We start from the raw sequence: 23,309 nt of genomic DNA, 5'->3' as shown, positions 1-23,309 counted from the left end.
AGTTATAGTGTAACACTACTTTGTATGCTTCACAATGCTGCCCAAATCTGAACTAAATCACTTAATTTTTAGCTCATTTGATTGAACTTCAATTTGATTTTTTTAATATAATCAGAACCATAATTAATGTAAACTAATAACACAGCTTGAAAAATTACAATTTCCCTTCTTCATACAAGTTTTTGTTATACTTTTATCAGAAGCAAAATTAACTCCATAGTACGTACTAACCATTTTTAAATAAAGCTAGTTTATTATAAAAGCATTATTACAATAAGGATGAGAAAAGAGTTAATTGAAAAGACAGTAAAGATCTATAAATATAATCTGCCATTCTATTTTTGCAGTGCCAAGCTGATTGGAGAGCATTTTTGTTTGAATAGTCAGACATGCACAGCAGCTCAAAGGGGTCAACTTGTGTTTGGACTGCACAGAAACACTCAGGACACAAAGCGGAGAGAGAACTTTAATTTTAAGCATGATGTTTTTTTAAAACTCATTTGTGGGACATGGGCTTCACTGACTGGCCAGCATTTATTTCCCATTTCTAATTCCCCTTCAGAAGATGGGGAGCTGCCTTCTTGAATAGCTGCAGTCCACATGTTGTAGGTTAACCCACAATGCCCTTAGGGAGGAAATTTCAGGATTTTGACTCAGTCACAGTGAAGAAACAGCAATATACTTCTAAGTCAGGATGGTGAGTGGCTTGGAGGGGAACTTGCAGGGGTGGTGTTCTGCTGCCCTTGTCCTCTAGATAGAAACAGTCATGGTCACTCAACAGGTTATTGCTGAGCAGGTGCTGCTTGATAGCACTGTTGATGACACCTTCCATCACTTTACTGATAAGCAAGAGTAGACTGATGAGGCAATAACTGGACAGATTGGATTTGTCCTGCTTTTTATGTATACGTCATACCTGGTCAATTTTCCACATTGTCAGGCAGATGCCAGTGTTCTAAATGTACTGGAAGAGCTTGGCTAGGGGAGCAGCAAGTCCTGGAGCACGTTTTAAGTACTAATGCCAGAATGTTATCAGGGTCCGTAATCTTTGCACTATCCGGTGCCTCCAACCATGTCTTGTTATCACATGCAGCGATTTGAATTGGCTGATGACTAAGTAATGCTGGGGACCAGAGGAGAAGGCTGAGAATGATTGTCCAAGTATGCTTCTGGCTGAAGATTGCTGTGAATGCTTCAGCCGTATCTTTTGCACCAATATGTTGGGTTCTTCCATCACTGAAGATGGGAATATTTGTGAAGCCTCCTCCTCCAATACGTTGCTTAATTATCCACCACCATGCACAACCAGATGTGGTAGAACTGCAGAACTTAGCTCTGATCCACTGGTTGTAGGATCATTTCACTCTGTCTATCACTTGCTGTGTGCCAAACAACATTGGCAAGTAGCCCTGTTTGGTAGCTCACCAAATTGACATCTCATTTTTAATGTGCCTGGTGCTTTAATACTTTTGGATATAAGAGCTTTATTTCAAATCGATGCTGTAATTGATGCCAAAGCAATATTTTTGCAAGAAAATTAAAAAGTTGCTGGAGGATGAAGGATGGATTGTAAAATCAAAACAGCCAGATATTTTACTATACAGTTAAAATTACACTAAAGTCAAATAATTTCACTCCATTCTCCAGGGAGAAATAACACATACCTGTAGGTATAAAGACTGAATAGCAATCAGCTCAGTACCCAGAGGAACAACAAACTTCTCCACCTGTCTCTGGTGAGAGTAGGGCTGGAGGTCCAGGGAATTTTCAGACCTAACCTCAAGATGCGAAATCATCAAGTTTGAAAGGACTTGTTGTACAGCCTATTATATTAAAAAAACAATAATTACATGAACAGTATGAGCAAATTATAAATGCTTGCATTATTCATCTCCCAGGTGATGTCCAAATCTTCTCAACCGTGCGAGAGAAAGCGCGCGAGAGGGCGAGAGAGAGCGCGCGCGAGAGAGAAAGCGAGAGCGCGTGCGAGAGAGAGAGAGCGAGCGCGAGAGAGAGAGACAGACACAGAGAGCAAGACAATAGAAAAAGCAAGAGAGTTTTCTTTTTTAAATTGCTTCACAGCATGTGGCCATTGCTGGCTAGGCCACCATTATTGTACATCCTCAAGTATTAAAAGTCAACCAAATTGCTATGGGTGTGGAGTCACATGTACGCGAGACCAGGTAAGTATGGCAGGTTTCCTTTCCTGTTGGACACTAGTGAACCAGATGAGTTTTCCTGACAATCGATAATGGCTTCATGGTCGCTGTTAGATTCGGAATTCCAGATTGCTTTTATTGAATGAGAGAGAGTGAGAGAGATAGAAACTGTGTGAAAGAGAGAGTGAGTATTTTGTGGTTGTGGTGGTAGTGGGGGGTGGAGTTGGAGAGAAAAATAAATTTCTTTAGAGATGCTTCCAGCTTCAATCTTAGACTCCCAACTGCCTGCAGTTTTCAACGTGCTGAGCCACTTAACATCACTCCAACTTTGACGTCCTGATCAACTCAACACATCACCAGCAGTTGTCTCAATTACCAAAGTTGAAACTCTCCTTGGCTCCAACTACAAAGGAGCACAAACCGAATGCCCTTCACAAACTGGCATAGCCATCAATCACTGAATTGAGCTGCTATGTATCATGTTTCAATGGACTTTTTTGTCTATCCACTACTCTGAAAAAATCTTGGGGGTGCAAAACTAATCCCAACATATTTCCAATGTCAACCTCTCATTGGTGACACTTACCAAAGAATTTAGGCATCTTCATTCATCTAGCATTTAGCCATTTATCCCCAGTGCAAATCAAGAATGTGACCAGTGGTGTCCCACAAGAATCTGTGTTAGGACCACAATATTCACGTTAGTTATTAATGACCTGGATAATGGCACAAAGTCGTATTTTCAAATTTGCTGATGACACAAAGTTAGACAGCATTGTAGACAATGCATCAAATAGCTTAAAACTACAAAGGGACATTGATAGACTAACTGAATGGGCAAAACTATGGCAGATATAGTTCAGCATAAGTGTAAGGTTATCCATTTTGGACCGAAAAAGGATAGATCAGGGTACTTTTTCGATAGTATGAAGTTGAACACAATAGATATCCAATGAGACTTCAGGTGCATAAATCTTTAAAATGTCACAAACAAGTGAAGAAAATAATCAAGAAAACTAATGGAATGCTGGCTTTTGTATCTAGAAGGTTGGAGTACAAGAATGTGGAAGTTATGCTTCAGTTACTCACAATTCTGGTTAAACCCCACTTGGAGTACTGAGAGTAGATCTGGACACCAAATGTTAGGAAGGATATACTACAATGTAGGTTTACAAGAATGATATCTGGACTTGCAGGGTTAAGTTTGAGGACTACACAAATCAGAGCTATTTTCTCTACGATTTAGAAAGTTGGGGGGGAGAAAATCTGATTGAAGTCTTCAAAATATTAACAGGAAAAGACAGAATAAATAAAGATAAACAATTTCCACTGGTTGAAGATTATAGAACTAGGGGACAGTCTGAAAATTAGGGCCAGAAGGAAACACTTCTACACAAAGCGTTGCAAATGTTTGGAACTCTTTTCCACAAATAGCAGTGGGTGCAGCATTAGTGTTAACTTTAAAACTGAAATAGGATAAATTTTTGTTAAGCAAAGATATTAGGGGATATGGGCCAAAGATAGGTCTGCAAAATTAGGCCATCAGCCATGATCTCACTGAATGGTAGAACAAGCTCAAGAGGCTGAATAGCCTACTCCTGCACCTATGTTCCTCATAGCCAGTCCACCCAGATTCTCTGACCAAGCTTGCCTAAACCTCATCTACCCAGTCAATTCACTAAGCTCATTTCCTATATGCCCTCCACCTCTGCACCATCCTAATTCCAAAGGAAATACAGACCATACACCTTTCCTCCCTCATCTTCTCCAAAAAAAGGTTGATAATCCATTTCAAAAGCACATTGACAACCAGCCCTCAAAAAAAATTATCCTTCAACCCCCAATCCTTGTAAATTACTAGCCAACTCCAATCTTTCCTTCCAAAGATCTTGAACAGGCTTACAAAGTACACAAACATATTGCCTAGATTGGAAGATTTGATGAGTAATGATTGGATAGGCTAGAATTTTACTACATTGGAGCAGAGGAGGCTGAGGGGAGAGGGAATACAGACTGGAAAATAGCAAATGTGACTCCTCTATTCAGAGATGAATGAGATAGAAAACAGGAAACTAAAGGCCAGCTAGCTTAACTGGTCATAGCAAAAATGCTGGAACATGAAAGTAAGGAGCTTTACCATAACATTAGTGTTTGAGGAAGTAACAAGCAACATAGATAGACTGTAAAATTGGTGGAAGGACTGTTCTCCAAAGGCATTCAACAAAATGCCTCAAAGGTTATCACAAAATAAGATCTTACGGTGTAGGGCATAACATATTAACATAAAAAGAGAACTGGTTAGCTAACAGGAAAGAAAGACTAGGCATAAATAGATAATTTTCAGGTCAAGAAGAAATAACAAGTAGTGTACTACAAGGATCAGTTTTAGAGCCTCAGTTATTTTTAATTTATATCATTGATTTGGATGAAGGGATTAAATGGTAGCTAAAATTGCTGATTATTCACCTTTCGAAAGGAGGAATATTGTTAAACTCGAGAAGATGATTTGAGGATGTTGCCAGGACTAGTGGATTTGAGCTATAGGGAGAGGCCAAATAGGCTGAGGCTTTTGTCCCTGGAGCAAAGACTCAGGGGTACAATAAGGGGCTTGGACAAGGTGAATAGCCAAGGTCTTTTTCCGAGCCTGGGGGGAGTCCAAAACTATAGGGCATAGGTTTAAGGTGAGAGGGGAAAGATTTAAAAGGGGCCAAAGGGCCCAACACTGTAGTGGGTGTACAGAACAAGTTGCCAGAGGTGGTGGTGGAGGCAGGTACAGTTATATTTAAAATGGCATCTGGGTGGGTATATGAATAAGAATGGTACAGACGGATATGGGCCAAATAATGACAAATGGGACTAGGTTAGATTGGATGTTTAGTCAGCGCAGATCAGTTGAACCAAAGGATATGTTTCCATGGCGTGTGACTATTATTCAAAAATAGGACGTGGAGCAAGTTTTGAAGAGGATATTATGATTCTGCAAAGGAAATTTGATAGCTTAAATGAGCGAGCACAAATTTGGCTAAATTCAGTCCGAAAATGTGAATTTCCCCATATTTCACAGGAATTGTAGGAAAGCAATACCATGTTTAAATAGTGACATATTGCAGAACAGAACTACTGAAAAATATGGATATCCAGGTACATGAATCACAAAAGACTGCAATGCAGGTATAGCAAGCGCTAAGGAACATAAATGGAATTTTGGTGTTAATTGCAAGAGGAAGGCAAGATAGAAGTCGAGACGTTTTGCTACATAACAAGGTTCTAGTGAGATCACATCTGCAGTGCTATGTTCCATTTTAATCTCCTTACTTAAGAAAGGATATAAAACATTAGAAGCAATTTAAACAAGATTCACTTGATTGATACTTGAGAAAAAAAAAATGGACAGGTTGGACTGTACCCAGAATTTAGAAGAAATGAGAGGTGATTTTATTGAAACATGAAAGACCCTGAGATGACTTTATAGATTGGATGCTGAAAGAATGTTTCTTCTTGTAGGAGACTAGAATGAGAAGACAGAATTTACAAAGAAGAGGAGAAACTTTGATCCCAGAGGACCGGAATCTTTGGAACTCTTTGCCATAGGGTTTTGGAAGTTCAGTCATTAAGTGAATTCAGGACAGAGATTGAAAGATTTATAATTACTAGTTGCATTAAGAGATAGGAGGATAGCGCTGGAAAACAGTAGTGATGTAGGTGATAAACCATGATCTAAAATGTTGGAACAAGTTCAAGGGGCTGAATGACTTATGCCTGCTCCTATGTTTCTTTATACAGACAATGCAACAAACTTAAAGCCAATGGTAATTTAGAAGTGTAATAAAGGAGATGAATACAAATATGATCTTTGTATACATGCTTGTGGGTATGTAAACATATACACACAAAGAATAGCATGTAATGGATAGAGGCCCTTGTTTCAATATTTACAGTAAATGATCTGCAGGTCTCTGAAACAAATATATGGGCATGCTCCATACAGCAAAAGCTTTTAGCTTTGAAATTCTTCCATATTTAATTCCTTTGTGAACTACAATTACTTGAATTTCAGTAAAATAAACTAACTTCAAAATCATTCAACTTTCATGTATCAGATAGAATGCAAGAGTAACCAACCTTTACGTCACTACCTGGCGTTGCAGTCAAAGCAAGAATACGGAACTGACGTGTATAATTACACAGCTCCCGAACAACCTGCAAGACAGAGAAAGAGGAAATTAATGAAAAAATTCACAGGACATCACTCACACTAAGTAAAGCTACATGCACAACATTTATTGTACCTGACAGTAAGCATGATTTCCTAGTGCCTTGTGAGCTTCATCAACAACCAAACACTTCACATCAGCAGCTGGACAAGCTTCACGAGAAAGATCATTCATCATAACTTGAGGTGTGAGGAAGACTACTCGTTTGGCATTCCAAATATTCTGACGATTCAATGCCTGTGTTTTACCTGCAAAAGTTACTAAATGCTTAGTTCAATGTCAATTTCAGTTAATGTATTTTCTAATATGAAAGTTGAGCAGGAGAGACCAGAATGCCTTCTAATTAACAGTTGTATTTGCAGGACATTGCATTGGCACTCTGTCTTGAATTCAATTAAAGCCAGAAATAATAACATTTAGTCCAATATAAGAACTTGCAACCCATTGGTTTTGACTATGCATTTTGAACTTTGAAACTTCTGAACTATTAGTATGGTTGAAGGTGTACATGAAGAAATCAATGCTCTAGATAGGAGCGAAAAAAAATTGTTAAAGTCTCTATAATATTATAACAGTCCCAGGTAACAGAACTTATAATTATGTAAAATATTTATTATAAATTGCAAACACCTAAAGAGTCTATAAGCCCCCAGATAGTAGCTATATGGTGATACAGAGAATAAATCAGGAGATAATGAGGATATGTAACAAAGGTACATGGTGTGACTTTAATCTTCACGCAGATTGGGATAGTCAGATTAGCAGAGGGAGGCATGAGGAAGAATTCATAGAATCTAATGCAGACAGTTTCCTAGAACAATGTGTTGTGGATCCAACCAGGAAACCAGGTGCTGCTCGTTGGATGCTGCCTGAATTGCTGTGCTCTTCCAGCACCACTGATCCAGAACCAGGTTAGTTAGTGTCTAGTCATGTGAAATGAGGCAGGTGAATACATGACAGATCAAAACGTATAGTGCTGGAAAAACACAGCATCGGAGGCGAGTTGATGTTCCTGGCATAAGCCCTTCATCAGGAATGCCTGCCTCTCCTGCTCCTTGGATGCTGCCTGACCTGCTGTGCTTTTCCAACTCTGATCTGCAGTCCTCACTTTCTTCTGGGTTAATATATGACGTCAGAATAAAAAGATCACCTTGGAAACAGCCACCAGAACACAACAGAATTTATCATTTGGCTTGACAGGATGAATTTGAGTTAGAAACAACTGAGATAAGCTTACATAACAGCAATTTAACATAACGTACTCAAAGGAGTTTAACAGTAAAGACAGTTGAGGAATAATGGCAGATGCAATAATTCAAGGCTCACAGCAAAAATTCATTCCAGTAAGGAAGGAGAATTCTAGTAAGGTGTTGGCTGAACATGGAAGATAAACAGAGTAAATTTGTACGAAATACACAGACAGACAGCAAGAGTTTCTTTAAAAATGTGTAAAAAGGAAGAGAAGCCAAAGTGAACATAGGCCCTGAGAAAATTAGGTAAAAGTAATGGAGAACCAGGAAATGGCACAGAAGTTGAATAAATACTCTGCATCAATCTTCAGAGTAGAAGAGACTAAAAGAATTCCAAAAGTATTCACATGCCAGAGGAAAAAGAAGGGGAGGAAATAATTTCAATAACTATCTAGAGTAATGTGCTAGCAGAAAGTAATGGGGCTGAAGACCAACAAGTCCTCTGAACCTGATGGCATGCATCCTAGGATATCAAAGGAAGTAGCTACAGAGATTATGAATGCACTGGTAGCAATCTGCCAAGAATCTTTAGATTCTGTAAATATTCCAGAAGACTGGAAAACTGCCAAAAAAGGGAAAGGAGGCAAAAAAACAAGGGATTATATATAAGTTAGTTAATTTAACAAGTTATTGGGAAGAAGTGAGAGATTTATAAATATAAATATAAAATGAATCTCAAAGCTAGCAGCCAAGATCAATGAATAATAGGCAGAGTTGGCATTGCATCATGAATGGGAAGTTCTGCCCGATAAACTTAAGAGTCAGAGTCATTGAGGAAGTAACAAGCAGGATAGATAAAGTGGAAGCAATGGATGAAATTTCAATTTGCAGGAGGCATTTAATGAGGTACCATACATTAGGCTACTTAAGAAAAGAGCCCTAAAAATCTCTAATCCATTAACCCTCTATCCACTAATAGAAGACAGGGTTAGAGCAAGGACACCATCTTCAGGATGGCTAACTATAACTAGAATTGTGCCATGGGTATCAGTGCTAGGGCCACAATGATTTATAATATACAAATAACTTGGATGAATGTAATTTAGCCACATTTGCAGATTACAAAAAATTCAGTCAGAAGACAAGTGCTGAGGGTGAGAGAGTTTGAAGTGGGATATGGATAAAATAAACGAATGGAGGAAAACTTGGCAGATGGAATATAATGAGGGGAAAAATGTGAAGTTATGCATTTTGGCATAAAGAACCAGGGAGCTGAATATTATTTAAATGGAGAAGGCTATATAACAGAGGGATTTGGGAGTCCACATCCATGAATCTCAAAAGCTAGCAGCCAAGATCAATGAATAATAGGAAGGTAAATGAGGTATATAAGTAGGGAGGTTTGCTAAAACCACACAAGGCACTAGTCACACTACAGTAAGAGAATAATAGGCAGTTTTAGACACTTTATCTAAGGGATATACTGAATTTGGAGACAGTTCAGAGAAGGTTCACTAGCATGATTTTAGGTCATAGAATGACCGTCCCATGGGAAATAGCATGGGTAGGATGGGTCTGTTATCATTGGAATTTAAAAGTATTGGAGGCGACATTACTGAAATATACAAGAAACACTCAAACAGGGTAAATGAGTAGAAGTTGTTTCTCCTTGTGGGAAAATCTAGGACCAGTGTGCATAATCTCAGAAGAAGTAGTCACCTACTTAATACAAAACAGAAAGAATTTCTGCACTCAGAGGTAGTTAATCTGTGAAAGGACTGTTCAAGGCCAAAATAAACACATTTTTAATCTTTGAATGAATCAAGGATTATAGGCAAAAGGCAGGAAGTGGAGCTGAGTGTTATTAGCAACCCTAACCCCACAAAACCGAGTAACGGATAATTATTTATACTGGGTGTTTCACAACAGGTGGTATAAAAATTGCAGAAGATAAGCAAGGATCAAAGGATTTAGGAAAGCCAAAGATTGAAATTTTTTTTCAATCTGACTGGTTAAAGGGATAGCCTTTTTTTTCAAAAAAGATTTTTTTTCTGAGCAGTTAAGGAAATAGGTTACCAGAGTAGAAAAGCTTAGTATGTGCAGGTTCCAGACAAGGAATACGTGGCGAGAAATCTGCAGGTTATAGGAAGCTGAAAGTCTAAACTTACAGTTTTAAGTCTAATAATGTGGGACTCCACATGGTTCACAGGAGAGAAAATGGGGAGAGGGAGTTAAAACAAACTAAAATATTTGATAGAGAAATGTAATTTCTCTTGATTTGAATCATTGTAAATTCATACCGTTGGGGAATAGATTGAATCTTTGCTTTTCTGGTTCTTTTAAAGAGGTTTCTAACTGCGTTTTACATTTAGATACTTTGGGTTTTTTTTGTTCCCTTTTTTGTATGATAAACTTCAGTTTTATTGTTATGTGGCTATGTTTTCTGTAAATCACCACCATATTAAATAAATTTTTTCATAAGCCATTATCTATAGTCCAGATGTCATTCTGGGTTCCGATTTGTCCAGGAATACCATCAATTTGGATGAGATTATAACAAATTATTACGTATAATTTTGTAGAAATCGTTAATCTGCCTGTTAAAGCAGACAGTAAATCCTGCAAACTGGCTCCAGAAAATCTCATGAATGTCTTGGTTAATTCACTACAGACAAAAAGGCAGAGAGACCGATATTATATCTCAGCATAACCTGAAAGGGAGAGCGAGACTTTAGGGAAAGTTTCCATGTTTCTGATGATTACATCTGCAGGAAGCGTCTTTGACTGCAGATCCTATCAGATCGCATGGATCAGTTAGAGCGACAGTTAGAGGCAATGAGGAATTTACAAAAGCTAGGGCATATGATGGATGGCAGTTATAGGAAGGGAGAATTTGATTAACACTTGGACAACGTAATGAATTCTTCAAAAGCTCAGAGCTCAAAAGCTCTGAGATGAGAAGTAGATTAGAAGGATTGGATGGAAATTTCAGCGTAACTGACTTTGCTTTATAGAACAACAATTTGTCAAAGTTAATAAAACAACCATGTTAAATTTTCAATCTGTACAAGGCAGGCTTTGAGACATCATTTGAAGCAGAACACCAAGAGCTCAGAGTGATACTATCCCATATCATCATACGGGGAGAAGACTTCTCAACAGTGAAACCAAAAAAAAGGTAACCCAGCTAAAGAACTGCAGACCGAACAAGGCTATCAAGGCTGTGACATGCAGATACATGATAGCAAAATAAAAGACCTTTCACTCCTTCCCAAAACCTTTTCTGCTCAGTCTGTCTGTTGGAGAAATCTCCATGTACCATCATGACTGCTGAATTCTAACTTCTAGTTTTCAACTTCTTCACTCTGAAAAGAGAAATCATCAAGCAACAGGCCAGTAACGATGATAAATACCTTACTTTCATCTTTATGAATACTTTTTAATCCAGATCTACTTTTAAATATTTGAATCTGTAGCTTAGATAATAACTTTTTTTTTAAAACTTGATTCTGGGTAATCCATGATGAAGGACAGGAAAAAATTGTGACTGTAAGAGCTGCTCCTTTGAGGTATTTTAGGTGTTGGAGTTGATTTCCTCGAATTCCAGGAGCAACAATTACTTTATATGCAGTTGCATTGTTTTAGAAGATCAAAACAATGGCACTTTTTAAAAAAAGGAAGACAGACAAAAAGCAGCAACCACATGTCAGTAAGAGAGAGAAACAGAAATTGATACAGCAGTGAATCTGCACAGTTACTGCCTTTGCTGTTTGAGTTCAAGTTCAAGTCTCTAGACAAAGGAGTGCATATGGGGAAAAAATTAACAAACAGCAAAATTCACATCAGACCTTGGAGGAACCTGTGTGGGAGAGCTCACAGCACAGGAACAGATAAGTGCATAGTTTTTAAACATGTAGCCTGCTGAAAGTCAAAGTAGTGAGTAGAGTGGGTTCTTTCTTCAATTGATGTTTTACTGAAATTGGTGTCATGATTTATGTTTTTAAAATTTAATCAAAAGTACAAGTTAGCCTGGAGCACTGTTTTTTTAAAGCAAAAAGACGACGCCATTTTCTGGGTCTGTCGATCATGAAGGTGCAAAGATGGCCTTTAGTACAGTGATATGCTCTTCCTGTTGGATGTAGGAGTTTAGGGAGAGTTTCTATGTTACAGACCTATGAAGTGTCTTTAGTTGCGAATCCCATCAGATTGCATGGATCAGTTGGAGCAGCAGTTAGAGGCAATAAGGAATTTACAAGAGCTAGGGAGTGTGATGGATGACTGTTATAGCAAGGGAGAAAAGCCGCAGATATAGTCAGGTAGATGGGTTAACTCTAGGTTAGGGGGTAGGCAGGTAAGGCAAGAATCTTTTGTGGCTATCCCCATTTCAAACAAGTATGCTGTTTTGGAAAATGTAAGGAGTGATTAACTCTCAGGGAATGTAGCACAAAAGGCCAAGTTTCTGGTATCAAGACTGGCTCTAAAGTAATAAGGGGTGCGTTGGGTTCCAAGTGATTGATTGTGATTGGGGATTCTCTAGTCAGAGGCACAGACAGACATTTCTGCAGCCAGTAGCGAAAAATCAGAATGGTGTGTTGCTTCCCCGGTGCCAGGATCAAGGATATCTCAGAGAGGGTGCAGAATGTTCTCAAAGGGGAGAGAGACCAGCAGGAGGTCATTGTACACATTGGAACTAACAATATAGAAAGGGAAAGGATAAGATTCTGCAGGGAGAATATGGAAAGTTAGGCAGAAATTTAAAAAGGAGGCCCTCGAGAATAGTAATATCTGGATTGCTCCCAGTGCTATGAGCTAGTGAGGGCAGGAATAGGAGGATAGAGCAGATGAATGTGTGGCGAGCTGGTGCAAGGGAGAAGGGTTCACACTTTTGTATCATTGGAATCTCTTCAGGGGTAGAAGTGACCTGGACAAGAGGGATGGATTGCACCTGAATTGGAAGGGAACTAATACACTGGCAGGGAGATTTTTACTTCTTTATTAACTCAAGCAATAAGGGCGTCGCTGGCTTAGTCAGCATTTATTGCCCATCTCTAATTTGCCTAGAGAGCAATTAAGAGTCAACCACATTGTTATAGGTCTGGAGTCACATGTAGACCAGACCAAGTAAGGATGACAGTTTCCTCCCTGAAGGATATTAGTGAACCAGATGGGTTTTTCCAACAGTCGACAATGACTTTTATCATTAGACTTTTAATTCCAGATTTTTGTTGAATTCAAATTCCACCATCTGCCATGGCGGGATTAGAACCCAGTCCCCAGAACATTACCTGGGTCTCTGGATTAGCAGTCCAGCAATATCATTTAAACTAGTATGGTGGTTGGGATGGGGGGAGAACCAAGGATAACAGTGAGGAAAGAAATCAATCTGAGACTAGTACAGTCAGAAAAGGGAGCAAGTCAAACAGTCAGGGCAGGAACAAATCAGAGAACAAGGTAAAACTGAGAAATTAAACCGCACTTATTTCAATGCAAGAGGCCTAACAGGGAAGGCAGATGAACTCAGGACATGGTTAGGAATATGGGACTGGGATATCAAAGCAATTACAGAGACTTTTTCACACAGAGGGTGATGCGTGTATGGAATGAGCTGCCAGAGGAAGTGGTGTAGGCTGGTACAATTACAGCATTTAAAAGGCACCTGGATGGGTATATGAATAGGAAGGGCTTTGAGGGATATGGGCCGAGTTCTAGCAAATGGGACTAGATTAGGTTAGGATATCTGGTCAGCATGAACAAGTTGGACCAAGGGGTCGGTTTCTGTGCTGTACATCTCTATGACTCACTTCAGCAACAGTTGCTTTATCTTTAAAACATTAAAGCTTTGCTGCTGGAATTTTTTTAAAAACTGGGAACACCCGATAAACTAGGGACTTAATGAGCTAACTAATTTCATAGCCCACTTTGAGGACATGCTTCTTGGACAGCAGAACAGAGGGGAAATTGCAGGAAGTGATGCTTCAATGTACTTGCTATTCTGCAACAGTTGGCATAGGTTGCAGATTTGGAAAATGCTGCTGAAGCAGCCCTGGCAAGTTCCTTCAGTGCATCTTGTAGAGAGTATACACTGAAGCCAATGTACTACAGGCAGAGGACACAAATGTTTGTAGTGGTGGATAGATGCCAATCAACCTTGTAGCTTTGCCCCGGTTGGTCCCAAAATTACGTCGTTACAGTTGCATTCATCCAGGCAAATGGAGTGTTTTCCATCACACTACTGTTACGACACAGTGGTGAACCCTTCTGTTAATTAAACCAAACACCCAGAGAAGCTCACCTCAATCTGTTAAAATATGAGTGACAGAGAAGCTCCAAATTCCACTACTTAAAGAAACTAATATCAATTTTTTTTTAAACAATTCACAAGTCGAAGCTCCCTTTCTCTTAACTGCTTCTTACCTACCTCCAACTCTATAACAAAATGCTGTTCCAATAAGAGACTTATTAAAATTACATCAACTTAATTTCAAAACCACACAGCCGCTGTCATCTTCGTTGTCTTTCTTCTTCCAGGTAAAGATCTCCAACTCGTCGTCTTTCTTTTTACTGCGAACAATGTTTCATATGTAAAGGTACCTTTGATAGAGTGTTAACCAATTTCTTGAGTCTCTCTCGATGGCAGTTGCTCTCGCCCAATTTTCAAAATGTCTGCATTTTTATACACCCATCAGATTGTCTCATTGCTTCAAAGTTGGCAAAACAATAAATTCAAACTCTATTGGGTTTTAGTGTACTCTGGCATAATTTAAACTGATTGGCTAAATTTGAATGGTTGTCAAAACAGGAACCAAAACTCAGGTATCCATTTCATAGCCAGATTTTACACATTTTTAATTTTCCAGTACACACTGACTGCCACCTACAGAGGAACCTCAATTATTCGAAGGACATAGGCGGGAATATTTTGTTCTGTTAATCAAATTCCGGATAATCGAATGCCAGATAATCTAGGTTCCTCTGTAGTCATACACACAGGTGCTTGTAATCTCTTCGTTCAGAACAAAATTCACTCTCTCAAAGGTACAGTAAACATCTTCAACTTCATAACACTACCAAGTTGTACCTTGTATACAGTGGTGTACATGTTCCAGTGTCATACTGGTCTTGAAACATTAATTCTGTTCCTCTCTCCACAGATGTTGTCAGATCTGTTAGCATTTCTTAAGCACTATTTTTATTTCAGATCTCCAGAATCTGAGTACTTTGCTTTTATTTTGTTGATGATGGAAACATTTTGAGAAATTAAAAACTGAATCAGATGCTGCAGAACTGGTTCTTGTGACTAAAAAAATATATATATGACCAGCCAAGTTAAGTTTCTAGTCAATGATAACCACCCTCAGAATGCCGATGATGATTCAATGACATGAGGTTACCTGCTTTATTGTTGGCATGGTCATTGCATGTCTTGATAAGTACATACCTGTCAGGCAATGAGGAAGTGGTCGAGCGAGGCAACCGTGGTTTACTAACGAAGTTGAATCTCTTGTGAAGAGGAAGAAGAATTCTTATGTAAAGAGGAGACATGAAGGCTCAGTTAGGACGCTCGAGTGTTACAAATTAGCCAGGAAGGGTCGAAAGAGGGCTAAGAAGAGCCAAGAGGAGATGTGAGAAGGTAGGATCAAGGAAAACCCTAAAGCTTTCTATAGCTATGTTAGGAATAAAAGAATGACTACAGTAAAATTAGAACCTGTCAAGAAGAGTAGCGAGAAGTTGTGCATGGAGTCCAAAGAGATAGGAGAGGTGTTAAATGCATATTTTTCTTCACAGGAAAAAGACAATGTTGTTGAGAAGAATACTGAGATTCAGGAGAATAGACTAGATGGGATTGAGGTTCATAAGGAGTTGGTGTTAGCAATTCCGGAAAGTGTGAAAATAGATGAGTCCCCTGGACCGGATGGGATTTATCCTAGGATTCTATAGTAAACTAGGGAAGAGATTGCAGAGGCTTTGGCTTTGATCTTTATGTTGTCATTGTCTACAGGAATACAGAAGAACCTTGATTATCCGAACAAAATGGGTGGGCAGTACTTCATTCGGATAACTGATCCAATGCCTCTCCTCTGGGATTGGAGTTTTCTGAAGTTTCCTTTCTCTTCTTTCTGCTTGCCTTGCTCCCTCTGTCTGTCTCAGGGTTTGTTTCTGAGCAGATACACACTTGTGTGTAAGGGACCTGAAGCATTGCTGAAGCCTCTCCCCACTGCTGCTTCACTTCAATGGAATTGACAGAGCAAACACTTGTTAAGTCCACTCCCCATTCAGGAGACTAGGCAGCAGCACAGAGAGTCAGTAAACTCCCCTACCACACACCCCCACCAACGCCGTGTTTTCAACTCTCCACATTTCCAGCCAGCAGCTGCCTCTTATCTCTTCTCCACAATGGGACTCCAGAACAAAATGAAGAAACAGAATGGAGACGGCAGCCGGACTGGACACCAACAGCAAGAGTGCTGCTGTCTTTTTTTGGCAGTGTGTGGGCGGGGGGGGGGGGCGGGGCGGGTGTTTCTCGAAATGGCACACACACAACTTTTTATTGCAACGTTTTGACAAGTGCCAACTCTGCCACATACAGGACGATGTTGGAGAGATTATGTGGGGATGGGGTTTGATATGGTAGGGTACACCCCTGCCTAGAACTCCACAGAAATTGGATTGGCAGGGGGGGGGGGGGGGGGGGGGGGGGGGGGGTGTTGTCTCGAAACCTTCAAAGCCCCCCAGTGCTTGCTGTGACCTCCTGGTTAGACAGAGCCACTGTGTCATGTAAAAAGAAAAAGCACGTGTGAAAACTCACCTCCCTTCAGATCTGGAGACTGCAAAAGGTGCTGTCAAGAACGTGAAAAGTGCAAACCGATCGAGTGAATTCCAGCCTCTGATGTTTTACTTTCCATTTGTTTGCTGCTCAGAGGCATGTGTCAGAGTTGTGTGAATCAGATGGAGATTTGTGCAAAACCCATCTTCCAATTTCCTCAAAGAAAGCTGCCTGTTTTCACATCTACCAGCTGCAAAGTTAGGGGACTGCTGCAAAGCTGCTCTGTATGTGTGTGACCCAGAGATGTGTTTTATTTTTAATTATTCCTGAAAAACGCTGAGAAAGAAAGATAACAGTTACCTTTTAGTGCTCTTGAGAGCGTAGGACTGTTAATTTCAAAGACTCAGATGAGAAGCCTTTGTAATGGGCTGGTGTGTTCTTTATTTGAGAATGTTCAGTGCATTCTGTCTGTCTTCGTTTGAAGAGAGCAAGAGGTCAGTCATTTGGAGACGGTGTCTGGATCCAGGGTTGTTCTCAGCTGCATTTCAGTAAGCCAAATTCAATTTTAATCATTGTAAACAAAAGATGCAATCATTGCACCAGTTTGGTAACACCACTTGAGAACGTGTATAGGGTATAAGCAGGCAGGGAAAGAGTTCTGAGTTTTGTGAAACAAGAGATTCAGCTGAGTATGACTCAGATCAGATAAGAACTCAGAGTTAACAATGGGGTGCTGGAGGCAAGGGTAATGGATTAACAAGCTGTCATTATGTACAGCCATTTAATAATATTGAAAGAATTCAGCATGCAAGGTCTGCTAACAAGGGGAAAAGTATCCAGTTATGAGTCCAGTTAACAAAGTTAAGAATATCTATTGTATAACAGTAAAGCGCTTGGCCTCTACTTTCAATATGCATTGGATTGTAATGGTCACCTTATTAATATGTATGTTGCCTTATTTAGATGCTCCTCCCTGTAAAATGACTATATAGTTCATTGAGAAGCTGTTGTTCAAGAGAAGATCAAGAACTCATGTCCTTGTGTACATGAGTGATTGTTCTCTCTCCCTCCTGGGCCCAGAATAAAGATGAAAGAGGTAAAACTATGAGCGTTTTGCTTCGACGGGGGGGGGGGGGGGGGGGGGGGGGGGGGGGGGGGGGGGGAAGAAGAGACATGGGACAAGATGACACTCTCTGATGTAATGTATTTACGGGACCTTGAAATCTTCTTCGGATAATCGAGGTTCCTCTGTTGTGCTAGAAGAATGGAAGATAGCAAATGTTGTTGCCTTCAAGAATGGGAGTAGAGACAACCTGGTAATTATAAATCAGTGAGCCTTACTTCATTTGTGGGTAAAGTGTTGGAAAGGATTATAATAGATAGGATTTATAATCATCTAGAAAGGAATCATTTGATTAGGGATAGTCAACACGGTTTTACGAAGGGTAGGTTGTGCCTCTCAAACCTTACTGAGTTCTTTGAGAAGGTGACCAAACATGTGGAGGAGGGTAAAGTGGTTAATGTGGTGTATATGATTTCAGTAAAGCATTTGATAAGGTTCCCCATGGTAGGCTTTTACAGAAAAGAGGCATGGGATTAAGGGTTTATTTAGCAGTTTGGATCAGAAATTGGCCAGCTGAAAGAAAACAGAGTGTGGTGGTTGATGGGAAATGTTCTTCCTGGAGTTCAGTTACTTGTGGCATACTGCAAGGATCTGTTTTGGGGCCACTGCGATGTCTTTTTTATAAATGACCTGGATGAGAGCGTAGAAGGATGGGTTAGTAAATTTGCACATTACACTAAAATTGGTGGAGTTGTGGACAGTGTGGAAGATTACAGAAGGACATTGATAAGCTTGAGAGTGGAATGAGAGGTGGCAAATGGAGCTTAATGTAAAAAGTGCGAGGTGATTCACTTTGGAAGGAATAACAAGAATACAGAGTACCAAGGTAATGATAAGATTCTTGATAGTGTGGATGAGCAGAGAGATCTCTGTGTCCATGTGCACAGATCCCTGAAAGTTGCCACCCAGGTTGGTAGGGCTGTTAAGAAGGTGTACATGTGTTAGCTTTTATTGGTAGAGGGATTGAGTTTTGAGCCATGAAGTCATGTTGCAGCTGTACAAAACTCTAGTGCAGTTGCACTTAAAAGTATTGCATACAGTTCTGGTCACCACATTATAGGAAGGACATGGAAGCATTGAAAAGGGTGCAGAGGAGATGTACCAGGATGCTGCTTGGTATGGAGGGAAGGTCTTATGAGGAAAGGCTGAGGGACTTGAGGCTGTTTTCATTAGAGAGAAAGTTAAGAGGTGACTTAATAGATATATAAGATGATCACAGGACTAGATAGGCTCTCACTGTCCAGGAGAAAGTGAGGACTGCAGATGGTGGAGATCAGAGCTGAAAACTTGTTGCTGGAAAAGCGCAGCAGGTCAGCCAGCATCCAAGGAGGAGAATCGACGTTTCGGGCATGAGCCCAAAGAAGGGCTCATACCCGAAACGTCGATTCACCTGCTCCTTGGATGTTGCCTGACCTGCTATGCTTTTCCAGCAAAACATTTTCAGCTCTCACTGTCCACCCTTTTTCCTCGGATGGTGATAGCCAGCACGAGGGGACATAGCTTTGAACTCAGGGGTAATAGATGTAGGACAAATGTCAGAAGTACTCAGCGAATAGTAAAGGCATGCAATGCCCTGCTTGCAACAGCAGTCGACTTGCCAACTTTAAGGGCATTTAAATAGTCATTGGATAAATATATGGTTGATAATGGAAAAGTGTAGGTTAGATGGACTACAGATCAGCTTCACAGATTGGTGTAACATCAAGAGGTGAAGGGCCTGTACTGCGATGCATTGTTCAATGTGCTATTGTAGCATAGAATTGGCAGGTAATGTTACTCATCACTTATCAATCCCAACCCGCATATTATATCAACTGGTACATTAGCAATGAAGCTGTGTGGACGGTATTGAACACTGCAATCATCAGCAAGCATCTCCACTTCCATTCTTATAATGCAGGGGTCATTGATGAAGCAGCTGAAAATAGTTGGGCCACAGGAAATGCTTGCAGCCTTGCCCTGGAGGTGAGCTGAGTGGCCTTCAACAACCAGTCACCGTCCATTGTGCGATGTATAGACTCCAGTCTACAGGTAGACAGTAGTAAAATAGGTGTCTTGCATACTTGGCTTCATTGATCAGGGCACTGAGTTGGGATATCATGTTACAGCTATACAAGACATTGGTAAGGCCATATTTAGAATACTACATACAATTCTGGATACCCTGCTTTATGGAATGATGTTATTAAACTAGAAAAGGGTGCAAGAAAGACTTACAAGGATGTTACCAAGACTAGAGGGCTCAAGTTGTAAGGAGAGGCTGGGGCATTGATCCCTGGAGCATAGGAGGCAGAGGGTGACCTTCTAGAGGGTTATAAATATAGGGGAGTGGGGGACGGTGGACAGCCAAGGTCTTTTCCCCAGGGCGGGGGGAAAGGGCATAGGTTTAAGGTAAGAGAGGAAAGATTTAAAAGAGACCTGAAGGGCAACATTTTCCACCAAGTGGTGCAGGCAAATGGGAATGGTTCAGTTTAATAAACTTGGTCAGCATTGACAAGTTGGCCCAAAGGTTGCATGACTCTTTGATTCAGGCAGTTAAAGAGCATTCCCCAATTCCCATCGACATCTATTTTACCAGGGCTCCTCAATATTACTGTGGGTCAAATATTATCTTGATGTCATCAGTAGTCATTCTTACCACACTTGAGCACGACAAGAGTTCTTTGGCCAACTGTTCAAATCTATTCCTAAAAACGAAGTTGATCCAAAGTCATTTACGAATGTAAGATTGAGGGCATTGCTGAGAGTTAGGACTGATCTTCATCTCCAGTTCATGGTTTTTTTTTTGCAAACTACAAATGCTCTAGTAATAATCAAACAAGAATGCAACAAAACTGAGTTGACAAGAGGACAGGATAGTATGTTTAACCACACCTACTACAAAGAAATAAAAGAATGAAACTGCACCATGTTGTCAGTTGCAGATGACATTGTCCATCTGAGTTTGGTTAAGAAACATTAAAAGAGAAAGAGTAGGCCATTTGGCTCTTTGACTTGCTCCACCATTCAACATGATCATGGCTGTTCCTGCTTTTACCTCTATACCCTTTGATCCCTTTAGCCCCAAGAACTATATCCGCCTCCTTCTTAAAAACATTCAATGTTTTGTACTCAACTACTTTCTGTGGCAAATAATTCCACAGGCTCACCATTCTCTGAAATTTTTCAACTCAGTACTAAATGGCCTACCTCATATCCTTAGACTGTATCCCAGTTCTGGACGACCCAGTAATCAAGAATGTCGACAAGCAGCAATCACTTGATTGCTAAATAGTACAGTTGTCCACCTAGGAAATCATGTGTCACTGGTCAGTGGGAATATCTTTCCTACGTTTAGTTAGAATTTAATTCAGTTAGAATTTAAATTTCAAAGAGATTCCACAATCTCCTTCTAAGCTCCGGTGAAAATAATCCTAACTGATCCAATCTCTTCTATACTTCTATGAGCTTAGTTAAGTTTTTTTTAGTACTATTACAAGGCTAGAAATCTGTTAAACATTCATTCCTACATGAAGTTGAGAGAAAGATGGTCAGCCACTTGGAAGGCAACAACACTTTCAAGGAAGTGAAAAAAAGAGGGAAAGGTGATTTAAGATGGCTGGTAATTTGACATAAGAAGGGGATCAGAGTTCTACTCTACTAACCCATGGTCACTGGGGTTTAAATTCAGTACTTCTATCAAACCTTGACACTGATTTGTTGACCCAGACTATTCTTGCTATTATGATAATCCAATGCAGGTTGGTGCAGTTGAGACACTACCTGCCACATCAGCTGGTTACCTGTCATCTCTGTCATGTGCTCCTGCGGGATACCCATCACCTTGTAACAAGCTTCGATTTGCTGAGCGACCAGGGGTTTGGTGGGGGCCATGAACACGATCTTCCCAGAGGGATACCAGCGGTAAAAGTTGTACATGACCACGGCCGCGATGAAGGTCTTGCCCAGGCCGGTGGGCAGGCACACCAGGGTGTTTTGGAAGAGGGCCGCCCGGGCCATGTCGAATTGGTAGGGCCGGAGGGGGTAATTACTCGGGTAAATCCACACATCGCCAGAGGACAGGTCGAAGCCGGGGAGGGAAGCTGGCTGCAGGCTCCCAGAGTCCGGCCTGGGGCTGCCAAGGGACCGCTCAGCCTCAAACACCGCCACCAGCAGCACATCATCATCATCCTCCTCCCCGTCATGGAAACCATCCCCTGGAGTCGGGGTTGCCGCAGGCCCGGTCTCAGCGCTCCTCCCATCCTGGGACCGGGACTGAAAGCGGGGCGCCGTGTTGCCCCAGCTCTGAAACAGTGTCCGCTGCCGCCCGCCGCTCATTCGAGAAACTTCTCAGGAACGACCCAAATGACGCGCGCGACCTGCAGCAAGCGATTCGGCGCCAATGGCCGCCCGATATTCAAATCTGGCGTACCCCTGTGACGTAACCACGCAGGCCCCGCCTTTCGTTGCCCGAGACAAGACAGAAGCCGAGGGAGTTCCAGGCTGCCCCTAATGGACACTTTCAGAGCAGTGGCTCAAGTGGTCCTGTCGTGATATCCATGTCCCTGAACCAGATGATTAGATTAGATTAGATTCTCTACAGCGTGGAAACAGGCCCTTCGGCCCAACAAGTCCACACCGTCCCTCCGAAGAGAAACCCACCTAAACCCATTCCTATGTTTTTACTCCTGACTAACACACAACACTTAGAGAGGTTTGGGGAAAATACCTCAACTACAGGAGATTAATTTGCCTCACGAAACAGATGATAGGTTTTCCCACCCATCTTGTACATGTTGTGGGAAATAAGGGAGGAGGCTGGTACCGCAGAGTCCTTAATATTCTGGGGTCATGGTTTTTTTTTAGAAAATGAAATATTACTGCAATAAAGTGTGAATTGCACACAATCAATTAAATCAAGTACGCTAGTAATGACAGGACAGGTGCTCAGTTTCTGTAAGAAATCCGCAGTGTTATGACAGAAGCTGGGGATCCCCATACAATAGGTTTCAAGATGCCTTCAACATACCCGGAGAGATCCTCGGGACGTCTTGGTGTGTTGGCTTTGTGTACCTTTGGAAGGCAGTAAAAGTCGCCTACACAAGAAGTATGTAGGATGAGGGCGCGCAGGGAACTCTAAAGGACTGGATCCAAAGTTCTGATTAATATGTTTAATTCATGGGCGTGTTCTTTGGTCAGATCAGCTGGTAGTTACCTGGAGTGTTCCTGGTTGTTCAATTGTTGGTACACTTCCTTGCAGTAATCTGTCCTATTCTGAATGACAATGGCTCCTCCTTTATCTGCTGGTTTGATGACAATGTTGTGATTGGTTTTGAGAGCATGGATGGCATTGCGTTGTGAACGAGTGAGGTTTTGCCCTACCTTGTGGGTACGGCTGACGAATCTGGCATTTATATATTTCCTGATGGTTTGAGCATACATGTCAAGCCCAGGCAGCGGCCCTCCAGTGGGGTCCAAATTGGCACCTTCTTTGTTCGCTCCTCTACAGATCCCTGTGATGATTGTTCCAGTTCATCAGTGGCCCCACCACTAAAATGGACCCATTGGTTCTGGCATCAGACACGGAGGAGTTCATCAGACGACTGAGACTCTGGGAATTCTTTCAAGGTGCCAGTAGTGATCCCAATGAGCCCACTGATGGACTGGAACAATCATCACAGGGATCTGTAGAGGAGCGACCAAAGAAGGTGTCAACTTAGACCCCACCGGAGAGCCGCTGCCTGGGCTTGAGATATATGCTCAAACCGTCAGGAAATATATAAATGCCAGATTCATCAGCCGTACCCACAAGGTAGAGCAAAACATCACCTGTTCACAATGCAACGCCATTCAGGCTCTCAAAACCAATCACAACATTGT

General features: G+C 41.1%; 1 protein-coding gene across 3 annotated transcripts in view; it reads right to left on the bottom strand.

Annotated features, from left to right (window-relative positions):
* Positions 1–22,062, bottom strand: part of fancm (FA complementation group M) — a 175,144-nt gene extending 153,082 nt beyond the window's left edge. The window contains exons 1-4 of one of the 3 annotated variants that reach the window (XM_087989733.1): positions 21,233–22,062; positions 6,449–6,621; positions 6,282–6,359; positions 1,665–1,823 (exon numbers count right to left, since the gene is read on the bottom strand). In XM_087989733.1, coding sequence (XP_087845859.1) covers positions 1,665–1,823; positions 6,282–6,359; positions 6,449–6,621; positions 21,233–21,767 — 945 coding nt within the window. In that variant the 5' untranslated portion in view covers positions 21,768–22,062. The remainder of the gene's footprint in view (positions 1–1,664; positions 1,824–6,281; positions 6,360–6,448; positions 6,622–21,232) is intronic. The other 2 variants (XM_043697323.2, XM_043697322.2) reach the window with 2 other exon arrangements.
* Between the last annotated feature and the right edge of the window lie 1,247 nt (positions 22,063–23,309).

This window comes from Chiloscyllium plagiosum, unplaced genomic scaffold (genome assembly GCF_037043375.1).
Source record: "Chiloscyllium plagiosum isolate Xiang-an unplaced genomic scaffold, Cpla_swu_hap1 HiC_scaffold_8, whole genome shotgun sequence".
NCBI classification, from domain to species: domain Eukaryota; kingdom Metazoa; phylum Chordata; class Chondrichthyes; order Orectolobiformes; family Hemiscylliidae; genus Chiloscyllium; species Chiloscyllium plagiosum.
Note: the sequence above shows the minus strand (reverse complement) of the source record. Positions and strands in the feature narration are given on the sequence as shown.